The following is a 13,655-nucleotide window of genomic DNA, read 5'->3' as shown; positions in this document are numbered from 1 at the left end:
TACTTTGTCCTCAGCAAACAGTCAGAAAGGTCAAATGATCTATGCTGTTTAACTTGAAATTGCTCTGGTTAAGTGTCTGTATTTCATTCAGGGCCAGTTGAAGAAGATATTATCTGGAAATATTCCATGACTGTGCTCTGAATGAATACTGCACATTATATGTACTACATACTGCCTGGTATTTTTGAAAAAAAAAAAAAAAATTATATATATATATATATATATAATAGAGTAACAGGTGAAACCGAATGCATTACTTAGCCATTAGTATGCAAAGTTGAAATAAACTTTGTATATTTCATGTAGCATCCAGTTATTAAAAAAAAAAAAAAGGATATTTCATCATTTTTAAAACAAGTAGTTATTTATTTATTCATTCATTCATTAGGGGAGAGTCTACTGAATAAGATTTATAATATTGTGCATTACATTAGAAATAAGAAGGTTAAGCATCTCACAGTGTGCTTTGCATTTTAGCAAAAATAATTATAGTATAGTCTTTGGGTTTTCATGGGTTTTCATGCATACAGAAAATATGCATCCTGTATTTATACTTATGCCATTCAGAACAAAGAAGCCTCAATTTCATCACAGTTTTTTTTTTTCTTCTCTCCTTTAAGTTTCATCAAAATGCAATCACCATTCTCTGCAACTGGTTTCTTTTTCTGACAGTTACTGAAAGAGACCTGAACTATCTAAAAACCCTGGAGGGCACCATCGACCAGTTTCAATGCAGTCAGGTAAGATGTCAGATTGCAGGGTTGGATTTAATAGTTCAGCTGAGATCAGTACTGTCATTTAAACAAATTATAATTATGTGTGTGTGCAAAAAGTGAGTTGATCAGGTTAGATGTATGTGTTTACCTCTGTTGGCACAGGTTTGCAATATCCCGCCCCAAACATCAGATTCTCCACTGACATCGCAGAGGGTGGAGCTTCACTCTCTGGAGAGCCTCTACCCAGCCACGCCCCCTTTCCACTGCGCGCAAAACTACAGAAAGACAAACGACAGACTGTAAGAACCTGTGGAGTGATCAATGTGTGCTGCTGTGATCAGGTGAATTAATGTAAGGGATCTCGGTGGAAACCGCTCACAAGATTCTTTATTATCCAGTCTTGCAAATTCATTTATATGCATATCTGTCTGAAAACAATGCCTGTCGTTCCTCATGGAAAACCCACAAATGCCTGATTAGTTTGTTAAAGACAGTCTTGAGAATATTTGTCACTAATGAGGCTTCTGTTCTCAGAAATCCATTACACATGACAGCTGACAAACACACACACTTTGGATTTGACAGCTTTGCTTTCAGGAGGGTTCAGAGCTCAGTTTTAAAGAACAGATCCACGGCAGTGAAAACACATCACATCCTGCCAATAACACCTCCTACGAACAGGAGGTCCAGATCCAGCAAACAATACACAGCATTCAACATTCAACTAGAAAAGCTGGCCATGTTATGCGACCATGTTAACAAGCACATTATTGATTTGTAATTTAACTGAATTATTTGATTTAATTAAAAAAATTTATTCAATTGGAAAAAAATGTAAACTAAATAATACATGGCCGTTCAAAATTAATGAAATTATCAAAATGTAATTCAAATACTATACTTTAAATATGTATTTATTTATTGTGTTACATAAAGTGTGAATGCAACCTGAACCTTTTTTTTTTTTTTCATTTTGATAAATTCATTATTAATTGTGTAACGCAAGTGTTATTTAGTTTATTCATTTTTTCAGTTAAATTAAATTAAATAAAAAAGCAATAAAACAAAAACAACAACAATAATACATCTAAATATTTATATATATATATATATTAAAAAATAATAATAATTCCAAAATCAATTTTGAAGCCATGGTAAAATGCCCTAAACTGCTGATTGGCTGAGAGCTGGTGGGGCGGAGTTTGTGTGATCACCTGATCAGCGGTTGGTGCAGTGCCACCAGGGAGGCGTGGATAGAGACGGAGATAACGGACAGGTGGAAATAGTCAAACATGACGGGCAGGTGATGGTGCAGGCCTTGGTGTGGATGGAAGTGCAAACCCAACGTCCTGCTGCTAATCAGAGGCACTGAAGAGATATCTGCCAACCTAACACACAAACACAGGACAAAACCACACGTTATAGAAAGACACAATCACACTAGCCCGTGCATTTATATTTATTCATATGCATGTGAACAATGAAGACCGTCTCAAGTCTGCAAAAGTAACAATTATACTGAGATGTGGCAGCCAAAGAAAAAGACCTGAATAAAGAAAACACAGGAGAAGGAGAGAGTAGATGAGGAGGACAGAGAGATGGACAGGTAGTGTAGTTAATGAGCCGTCCCTGCAGAGCTCAGGGGCCACAGTGGCCCGACCCGTCGCTGCTGCTCTGAGCTCCAGGGCTCTGCTGCAGGTAAGAGACGCAGATAATTGCTCTCATTTGTGCAGCTTTGAAATAGGACTCTGTGTGTGTGAGTATTTTAAGCTGAGCGCCTTCAGTGCCTTTCCTCTTACAGTTCTTGATTAATGCACACACAATGTACCTGCCTGAGGCTTTAACACACTCTCTCACTGCAGCTCCTTAAATACCGACAGAGAGATCATACAGACGACAGGAAGGAAGGAACGAATGGTTTAACATAGTGTGTTATTAATAGCATACTTTTTTTTTATCTTTTTTTTTTTCTTAAATAGAATGTGAGAACACATCCAAATGTTTTAAAATGTATGCTAAATTGTTGTCACACAGCTTCATTATGTTGCATGTTTAATTCAGTGAGGTTTTTTTTCACCTGGATGTTTTTCACCTTGGTATAACTATATGACCTACTGAATGGAGAAAGTATATGGTGGAATACACAACTCATTTTGGGGTGTATTTGATTTGGTCTTCTATTTTGCCTGTGATGGATGAACTAGAAGCAAATTCATTGATTTCTAACTGTGCTGACATTGTTGCATCTGATTGCCAAATGTGCAGATATTATGCAATATTGGATGGAGTTCATGATTTATATACTATTGTCAAACAGAAAACATGTTATTACTGTTTTAAAAAATGTCGGCAATAAATATCATATACAGTACTACAGAATGGAGAAGGCTAGTATTCCATTTTGGGAATAATAAAGTTAGGTGTCAGTAAGATTTTTTTTTTCTTTTTTTTTTTTTTTTTTTTTAGCTAGGATGTAATATATTAATTGAATGTTGCAAAAATGACAAATAAAAATGGTTTCCACCAAAATAAACAGGTGCAGTAAGTGATTTCTTAGAAATACTGTTGTAAGTGGCCAAGAGCACCAAAAAAACAAAAAACACTTTTAGCCAATCATCAGTAAGGGGCGTGTCTGCTTGTGATGGGGGAGGTACCTGTATTGCACAGCATGTTTCTGAATTGGGGGTGGAGCTATCAAGATAGGGGTGTGAACATTTTTGGTTGGGGCATGTTTGTTTTTGTGATTTCAAATATCAACAGTTTCTCTTACTGCACCTTTAAGTCTAACTGTTCTCAACATTACAGTAAAAATTATAAGAAATTATTATTATTTTTTTATATGCAAATCAGCATATTAGAATGATTTCTGAAGGATCGTGTGACACTAAAGACTGGAGTAACAATGCAACAAATTCCAGCATAGGGTAGTTAAAAATACATGCCTCTAAATACATTTCTGCAAAAGGTGAAGAGCTTGTGTACGAATCCAACGGGGTTATGAATCTATTGTTCCACAAAACAGTTCAAACCTGCATATAAATACTGTAAGTTCAAAAGGCAACTTGCATCAACAAATTCATTTTTATACCAGTTTTGCATTTGTTTACACTGTCGGGTAGGTCACGTATTGAACCCATGTTTTAGCACCACTCACTGGACATTTCACTTTGAAACCACCTTGAAATGGTGTCAATAACTGTTGCTGAAATGTATTTAAAGGCATATGTTTCCAATTAACCTGGGTTAAACAATACAGCATTGCACCACAGGACTGAATTACATTTTAAGATATATTCAAATAGAAAATGGTTATTTAAAAGTGTAATAATAATACAGTTTTTACTGTATCTTTGATCAAATAAATGCAACTTTGGTGAGCAAAAGAGCCGTGTTTCTTACCGACCCCACACTTTTGAATTCAGTCAGTATAATGTGGTCTGCAGCATTAAAAATCATATTGCTTCTTCATTTGTCACTCTGTACATGGAATATCAAGTGCATTGCATTGTGGGATACAGTACTCAGTGTTTAATATACAAGCAGAACTTGGGTAAAGAAGTACGTAATTCTCTGCATTCTGAAAATGTACATACTACTCAGAGTATTCTGACAATATACCGCAAAAAAAGCATGAGAGTATGAGCCATTCTGAACACAAGCAGTGATTATGCAGAGGGAGAAAATGATGGGATACTCACTGCTGTTCACTGTCAGTGAAGTGCAGATCTAGTTTGAGCTGGACATCCACCTCACTCACAGCTTCCTCTACCTGAGAGACACATCAACACACCAGTCATTCACAGCTAACTGCAGAACCTTGAAAAACAAAGCAGCGTTCCCCAGTGGCGTAGCCACAGGTGTGCCAGGGTGTGCCTGTGCCACCCACAGTGGCAGCTGGCACACCTAAAAATAGATGCAGAATTATTTGTTATAGTCTCAATAAAAAAATGTTTACTAAACTTGGGCTATTGTTGTTTACTTAGAATATATATATATTTTTTTTTTTTTTTGTTTGCGACTCGGTTGATTCAGATCGGCACTTCGGAGCCTGTTCGAGACTCGGTTGGTTCAGATCGGCACTTCGGAGCCTGTTCGCGACTCGGTTGATTCAGATCGGCACTTCGGAGCCTGTTCGCGACTCGGTTGATTCAGATCGGCACTTCGGAGCCTGTTCGCGACTCGGTTGATTCAGATCGGCACTTCGGAGCCTGTTCGCGACTCGGTTGGTTCAGATCGGCACTTCGGAGCCTGTTCGCGACTCGGTTGATTCAGATCGGCACTTCGGAGCCTGTTCGCGACTCGGTTGATTCAGATCGGCACTTCGAAGCCTGTTCGCGACTCGGTTGATTCAGATCGGCACTTCGGAGCCTGTTCGCGACTCGTTTGATTCAGATCGGGACTTCGGAGCCTGTTCGCGACTCGGTTGATTCAGATCGGGACTTCGGAGCCTGTTCGCGACTCGGTTGATTCAGATCGGCACTTCGGAGCATGTTCGCGACTCGGTTAATTCAGATCGGGACTTCGGAGCATGTTTGAGATTGTTTTTGTTTTTTTATTCAGATCTGGACATCGAAGCAGGAAGTGTTTGTCAAACAGTTAATTGGTGATTAATGAGTATTTGGACTTGAGGCTTTTTTTTACCTGTCGATTCAGCATGTACATGGACCCACACACAAAGGTGGACACAGTCTAGACGGGTGTGCCAGGTAGGTTGATCACCCGTCCCGCGTAGCGCGTGCGCGCACAGCGTTTGAGCCCAATACATGTGTCCCACAAATTGAGACTGTGTAACACATAATCAATGCTTGCTCAAAAAAAAGTTGGTCGCTATATCTGGAGTCACCAACCCGTCGATCGCGGGCGACAAGTCGATCTTGGAAGCATTTTAAGTCGATCGCGAAGATTTTTCAAAATCTGAGAAAAAAAGGTGCGAGCCTCCGGTGCGAGTTGGGAGGTGCGAGCCTCCGCTGACTGCGCGCGCACCTCCCGAAACAGACGAGACATTTATACTTGACACAACTGTTTTAGACTGAAAACCAGACCATACAACTGATTTAGACGCGGGTGCCGGTGTGATGAGATGTGCTAATATCCGTCTGCTCGGGCATGATTGTTTTAGGTCTGTAATTGATTGATTATTGAGGTAATAGGGATGGCACGGTTCGATTAAAAAAAAAAAAAACCGTTCGGTTCACCACACACGGTTCGGCACGCGCTTCAAATTAAATCTGACAAAGCATCTGTAATATCATCTGTAATATGGCTTGCTACAAATGGCACGTAAATAAATCAGCTAATAAATGTTTCTGTTGATGCATGCGCATTCTGGCTTCCCAGACATTACAAAAACATGAGAAAGAAAATGAAAAAAACCTGGACAAATCATTCACTCTTGTTCAAGGCGAATGTTGTATATGAGCAGTAATTTATTCCGTCATCACCTGGGTGCTGATATCTGTGTTTAAACTAAACTCATTTAAGCTTTTTCAGTTTAAAAATTTAAGAGCCAGAGGCATACCTGTAAAGTTTTGGATTTGAAAATAAGGGAAATTTTCCGGCGCCCTCCGCGAGCAGTCCCACCACCCCAACAAAGCTCCAGTATCCCTTAGGTTTTAAGACAGGTGTTATAGCCCAAATGAAAACACAAAACGGTATATGAACATTTATTTAAAGGCTTATTTGCATATTTTCTGTTAATTTAACATTGCTTGTCTTTACATTTACATTTTATTTTCATTTCCTTTTCATTTCATAGGCTATTGCTTTTCTTTTACAGTTTTTTCTTTTCATTTCACATAACTTTTCTTTTACTCTTTTAGTGAGTTGTTGTACAAATTTGTTGCAGACTTTGCATTCTTTAAAAAAGTAAATTCGCTGTCCCATTTATCACGGTATTTACACATGGGTTTTGTTTTTTTGGCAGGTGTGCCTTCATTCTCTATCGTAGCATCCATCATCCGTCTCTGTTTTTCCTTTTGTTGTTGTTTTTCCCGAGTTATAACTCATGTCATCTGACCTCACACACCCCTCGCGACAGGCTACTACAGGTGGCAGTTATCGCGAGACTAGTGACAGAGCTCAGATTGGGAATGTTTTGTTATTATTATTTTATTAATAACGCAGGTTAAAATAAAAAAATTAAAATACGGGATATTTACGGGAAAATACTAATACGGGAGGTCGGCGGGAAAGAAGTGTAAAATACGTGACTTTCCAAGCCAAAACGGGATACTTGACAGGTATGGCCAGAGGCAGGGAGTTCGCGCGCGCAGTGAGAAGATTTGTGCATGCGCTCATCCGAAGCGCGCAAACCTGCGCCTCGGCACGCGCGCAAATATAAGATATATTGAGCAACTACAATACATTTTAATCCTATAATTATATATTATAATTTATTTAAAGTGAATAAATTGTAATGAAAAATAGACTTAATGAAATAGCTAAAGTTCAAAATTATCGTGTTTGGAAGAAAATTATTACATTTAACAATTAACTACATTTTGACACGACCTGCAAATTAACACTAGGAGTATGGTTGGACGGAAGCAGTGTGACAAAAATACTATCCCATAATTTTGCAAAGTAATCTGACAATAAATGTGGCACACCCAGATTTTCATATGCACACCCAGAGTCTCTTATCTGGCTACACTACTGGCGTTCCCGCAGCTCAGACAATAGAGCTAGGATGTCCTTCCAGCATTTAGATAATCCATAAATGTAATGTAAGATAAAGTGAAGTGCAAGATGACTCACATCAGTCTGTCATGAAACATAATAGCAGTGTACCATCAATCAACTACTAATCAATATGAGTTAATGAACTGTCAGCCAGTCAAATATTTTAATCAAACGGAATAATGTGGTTTTTGTTTTTTTGGGTGATTGCATTCTATCTTTATAATCTGTGCATGTTGGTTGGTTGTTTCGAGAATGTTTATATATATATATATATATATATATAAAGTATAGCACAACTGGTGCACTCTGCCGATCTTTGAAAACAAACAGAGCTGCTCCGATTATTGATACATAGATTGATTAAACTCACACTCTGGGGAAATGGAAAGCTATTTTTAGAAGTCTTATCTGAGAGGGAGAGACAGAGAGGAGCACAGGCACAGATAACTGCTTCAAGGTTAATAAGAAAGATGGCCATAGAAATCTGATAAGACACTCTCCCCACCCACAATTCCCTGCCCCTCTCTGCCGCTTCATACTCATTTCACATATTTCATAATGTCTTAAATGAGCTGGAATGACACAATGGGTCATAATACCGGAAATTAAAACAGTGCTGTCAAAAAGAAAGTACACCTTTTGAAAGGTGTAGCTTATTGTTTGTTGCTGTTCTCCAACATATTTGGTCATACTGATTGTGGCATGACATTTCTGTAAATAGAGCAATTGACAAATTGACAAAACCCTTTGATTTCACATTTGTATACAACTTACATGAACAAAAATAAATTTTCATGTGTGGAAAAAATGTATGCACCTTTAACATATCATAAATTAATGTAAATTATTTGAATCAAATACACTGTTCATATTTAGATTTCAAATATATTTATATTGCAAAATAAATATATGTTTTATAATATTTATTATATATTATATATCTTTTTGCAAAAGATTTTAGTTAAAAAAATAACTTTCTATTCATCAAAGAATCCTGAAAATAAATGTATCACAGTTTGTATATATATATATATATATATATATATATATATATATATATATATATATATATATATATATATATATATATATATATATATATATATATATATAACTATTTTCAACAATGATGATAGTAAGAATTCAAAAAAAAAATTGCATTGCTGTTTCCAACAAAATATTAAGCAATTGTTTCCAACACTTTACTGTATTTTTCATCAAATAAATGTAGCCTTGGTGAACATAAGATAATCTTAAACTGTAATGAATGTAAGTTTCAACCATATAATATATGTAATGTACCTATGCACCTTTTTATTTAACAGCATTTTGACTGAATTATGTAATTAATGTTTAAATTATTCCACCTTTATTATATATGTAATTAAAGTTTAAATTATTCCACCTCATACTCATACTTTCTTGGGGATTTGAACCTTTAACCTTCTGCCTGCCGTCCTGCTTCTTTAAGTGTAGCATCTCTTGTGTTTTCAGAGCAGCGGGACACTCACCCTCTCCCCGTCCAGCAGCAGGTGCACTCTGAAGTTCATGCGGTCCTCCAGGGTCACCTCTTCATTCCTGTAAAGGATCTGAAAGATCCGACTGAACACGCTGCCATCGTGAACCCCTGCGCTGCTGAAACTGCACTCGCCTACCAACAGAAAGACAGACAGACAGAGAGAGAGAGGAAGAAAAGGTTGATTATTTCTCTGCAGTGCACATCACAGTATCTCCAGAGAGAGATTCTCCACTGCGTGAACATGAAAGCCCATTCAGTGATGCTTCCCTGCATAAAGAGACATGTAGATGTTTCATTCATATCCAGTTTGTTGTATTCAGACAGTATTTTCTGACAGCGTTTTGGCTGGATTGTGATTTGAGGCTTTTAGAATTCGAGAGAAAGCAAAACATTAAATGAAAATATTAACGCTGTCAGAGAGCAGGGACTGTAGGAATATTACTATTATATACTGTATCTCAACTGCAGCTCCTAGATAGTGCCCTCGCTCTTAGTTCAAGAGGGAAAGCCCAAGTGTAAAACATTTGTACAACAATACTTTTTTTCTGTTTTTTTTTTTTATTATTTTAATTTTTTTGCAAAAATGCACTGAAACAAAAAGTACAATATTTTTAATTGTGTTACGTTTTGATGTTTTGAAAATGTTTTAGAATACCACACACACACCCAAGTATAGTGTATAGGTTTTAATTTTTTAATTTTTATTTTTTTTATTTAGTTATGTAATGTTGTAGTGAAGAGTTTTAAAATCTTTCAAGTAATTGTGGAGTGCAATGTTGTAAATATATAAATATATTTTAGAAAAAGCCCAACACACAGTATATTATTTATTTTTAATTGTATTATTGTCGTTTTTTTTCTTTAGTTAAGTAATGTTGCAGTGCAATGTTTTACAACTGTTTTGAAAACCACACAAAAACTTTTTTTTCTCATTTTTTATTATTAATAATATTATCATTCATAATTGCAGTTAGTTATATTACAGTGGAGTGTTTAAAAAATGTTTTAGAAACCTCACAAAGTTAAAAGTACGTTGATTGTTTTCCGTTCAAGTTTACAGTAAAGTAGCTTCAAAATTATTAATGTAGCTTTTTTAATCAAGAGAATAAGATTTAACCACATATAGAAAACTTACATACTGTATACTATAATGATGAATACGTATATAGTAAAAGAAGCATGTTAGTCCGCTATTATTAAACTACAATATATTTATATTCAAAACACAATAAGGACATATTAAAATGTTTGTGGAACAATTTTGTTTACATTTTTAACAGGTTGGCAAATTGTTGCAATATAATGTGACTGCAGATTATTTAGTATAGTGTAAACGTTTTAGTATGCGAGTCCCTGGTCAATGTTTTCAACAGGATGTTGAATTTTAACAGAAACTTCTGAGAAAAGTCTAAAGAGCCGCAAGTGAGCATTTAGAGAGAATCATGAATGTGTCCTTCAAATCCAGCATCACTCGTGCCGTTTTTCACTATCCTGACCAATCCCAATTCTATTTTATACCCCTTCCCTTTCCCCTACCCCTCTGCCTACCCCTTCCCCTTGTCCCTTGAAACAGAGTGTCAAGGGGTAGGGGAGAAAATATTCCCCTAAGGATTGGGAAACCACGTTGTCACACGCCATCATTTGTCATCTAGCTCTTACATATAGGCTACTGGTCCCTTACGAAAGGAAAATATATTTACCAATATATTTCTTAAAATATTTTGTGATATATTGTAATATATTTTTTTCCCTTTTTATTTTATAATATTTTATATATTTGAATACATTTAATAATATGTTGATGATACATATATTATATAATATATTGCAAAATATAAATGATTGCCGCTTTCAATATATTGCAATATATTGGAAAAAATAAATAGATATAAGAATATGTGCCTAATATATTACATGATATTTTCCAATATACTGCAATATATTTTTGTTTCATAAGGGGTGTGCTGGTGTGCATTAGAGCCTTTAATTATCGTTCTGTATTAATTAGCTGCTTACGGACACACACACACATATTGGAAATCGCACAGCTCACACATCCAGGAGAAAATAAACTAGTCAACGCTGCCCCACGACTTTTATTAAATACAGTTAAAATACTGAATCCCTACATTATATTTTCCAGCGACGAGAGGATACAATCACTGTTTTTAAGTAAACTCAATCTAAAAAGATAAACGCACAGACGCGAATACACCATACTTGCCAACCTGGAGACCTCAGAATTAGGGAGATATTTAATTGGCTCATATATAAACACACACACAAACAATCGTAAGGAAGAATATAATTTACAATTACAATTAAATCCGTTCGGCCACCGTTTTCAATGGAGAAGTCCGATCTAGAATTTGCAGGCAGCATATCCCTTCCCCTTCGAGCTGTCCTGGATGAAGGTGAATTCTTTTTTCCATTCAGTTAGGAATTTGCAGGCATATTTTCTCTTTTTATTCGCAATGTCTCTTCTTTCTTCCTTTTCTCCTTCTTCTTCTGCTTCTTTTTCCGTTCTGAATTTGCCGCGCTTGACTTCGAGGTGAGTCTCGAATAACTTCTTTAGGGGCCGTTCACATATCGCGCCTAAAAACGCGTGGAAAACGCTAGGCGCGCCGCTTTCTCTTTCTTTTCCAAAGCGCTCGGGCAGTTGCGCCCCTGAGGCGTCTGCCTTTGCTAAGCAACCATGACATGCTCTCTCCATGAAGACGCGGAAATTTCAGCAAAGGATAAATGAATTTGCAGCACTAAAAATTGGTTGCAGTAGCTCTGCTACTAAATTTATGTCAAAATGGCAATACAACTATGATCAGCTGTACAACTATCATCTTAGCTGAGCTTTCAACGTTGTTACGGGAAAGGATGAAGCTGATTGGTTAGTTCTTGTCACATGAGAAGCGGTGCGCTTGCGGCATTCTGAAAAGTTGAAACGTTTTTAACTCGATGTGGTGCAGACGCGCCAGGAAAAAACGGGCGCGTCGTTTCCATTATGAGCGCCCATACCGCGCACCTACATAGGAAATAATGAACTTGAGCGCGCAAAAGACGTGATATGTGAACGGCCCCTTATTATTGTTCGGTCTGAAACTGAGCCCAGTGACGGATGGTGTAGCAATTTTGTTGTCCGGGTGGAAATCGGGAGAGATTTGGGAGAAAGGTCGGCCCGGGAGATTTCCGGGAGGTGCTTTGAAATTCGGGAGTCTCCCGGAAATATCGGGAGGGTTGGCATGTATGGAATACACACAACTTCCATCTCTCTCTCTCTCTCTCTCTCTCTCTCTCTCTCTCTCTCTCTCTTTCTCAATATTTGAGAAAATGGTTTAGCGATTTCTAATTACTGGGGGGATTAGTCTACGGCAGTTATCGCCCTTATCAGACATATGCTGTGGCATTATCATGCAGTCTGCAATGTTATGACGTTAGCAAATATTAGCGATTTTTTGCAAACATTTCTTTGAGTAACATGACCGTTAATATGAACTCACAATTGAATGTAACATAAAACAAATTATTACTTTTCGTTAAAATCTTTATTTATGCCAAAAAAGCTTGCATTTATGTGTCTTTTTGTTCACTGTAGCAGCCATGTTGACGAGATAATTCATACCCCTTCGTTTGAAGTGTGGTCCCAAAATATCTTCGTTTGAAGTGCTATCTGGCCCTTCCCCTTACCCCTTACCCTCCAACTTAAAGAGAATCGTGACACCCCTACCCGTTCACGTGAACGTGCGAAACAGAGGGGTAGGGGAAGGGGGAAGGGGTAGAATTGGGATTGGGCCTAAACAGCATCAAACGTCGGCCACTGGCTCCACATCCAGCCAAAGAGAGACAGAGATTTCGTCTGTGGTAGATGACAGCACCTCAGCGGGGTTTCTCTTCAGTGGAGAAGATGATAGCGCGTGTCAGAGAGGTGCTGAGCGGAACAGTGAGGGTCTTGCGTAAAAACAGACCCCCGCTGCGTCCATCTCTCTCTGTTTGCCTCTTTCTGTCAGTCTCTCTCTTTCTTTGTCTTTCTTCCTCTCTGTGTGTCATCAAAACAGCTCTATAGTGTGCCGAAGCCCCAGAGACCCAGAGAGAGAACCGTACAGTCTGATCTTGCCAGAGGAGTCCTGGGGTGTCAGTCTGTGTGTGTGTGTGTGTGTGTGTGTGTGTGTGTGTGTGTGTTTGATGGAGAGGAAGTGTCAGAAACCCAGAGAAAAAGATGGATCGTGTCAGTGTGTTTGTGATGAACACCACTGTTTCTAGCCATCTGACAGCAGTATGGAAATTTACACCACTGTACTGGAATGCGACATATTGGAAAATCTATAATATACCTTTTAAAGAGATAGTTTGGCCATAAAATTAACATTTCTGTTAGCTACTCAACCTCATGATGTCCAAAACGTCCATAAAAGAAGAATATATATTTCATATATTTTATATATACATATATATAAAATAACACAATCACACAATAAAAAGGATTACACAAAATAAAATAAAAAAGTTTGTTTGATTTGTTCACCAGTCCTTTGAAGTCGATTGATAGAACAAATTAAACTTTGTGTGACAAACAAATGAAAAGGGAAGAGTTTTTGCATACTTTCCTTTGCACATTTATAGGAGAACATACTCGTACTTTTTAAACTAAATGATTCAGTTACAAACTGGACTGATTGATTTTACAAGTTAAATCACTTCTGTTCTTCACACAAAGCTATCATATAACTTCAGAAGAACTGGAAAAT

At 37.3% G+C, this 13,655-nt stretch overlaps 1 protein-coding gene across 1 annotated transcript in view; it reads right to left on the bottom strand.

The window, feature by feature from the left end:
- Positions 1–13,655, bottom strand: part of LOC127979175 (protein FAM135B) — a 37,924-nt gene that overhangs the window by 14,679 nt on the left and 9,590 nt on the right. Inside the window, exons 4-7 of the mRNA XM_052584427.1 lie at positions 8,909–9,048; positions 4,415–4,485; positions 1,931–2,104; positions 865–991 (exon numbers count right to left, since the gene is read on the bottom strand). Coding sequence (XP_052440387.1) covers positions 865–991; positions 1,931–2,104; positions 4,415–4,485; positions 8,909–9,048 — 512 coding nt within the window. The remainder of the gene's footprint in view (positions 1–864; positions 992–1,930; positions 2,105–4,414; positions 4,486–8,908; positions 9,049–13,655) is intronic.

This window comes from Carassius gibelio, chromosome B19, assembly GCF_023724105.1.
Source record: "Carassius gibelio isolate Cgi1373 ecotype wild population from Czech Republic chromosome B19, carGib1.2-hapl.c, whole genome shotgun sequence".
Classification (NCBI taxonomy): Eukaryota; Metazoa; Chordata; class Actinopteri; order Cypriniformes; family Cyprinidae; genus Carassius; species Carassius gibelio.
This window is presented reverse-complemented; position numbering and strand designations above follow the sequence as displayed.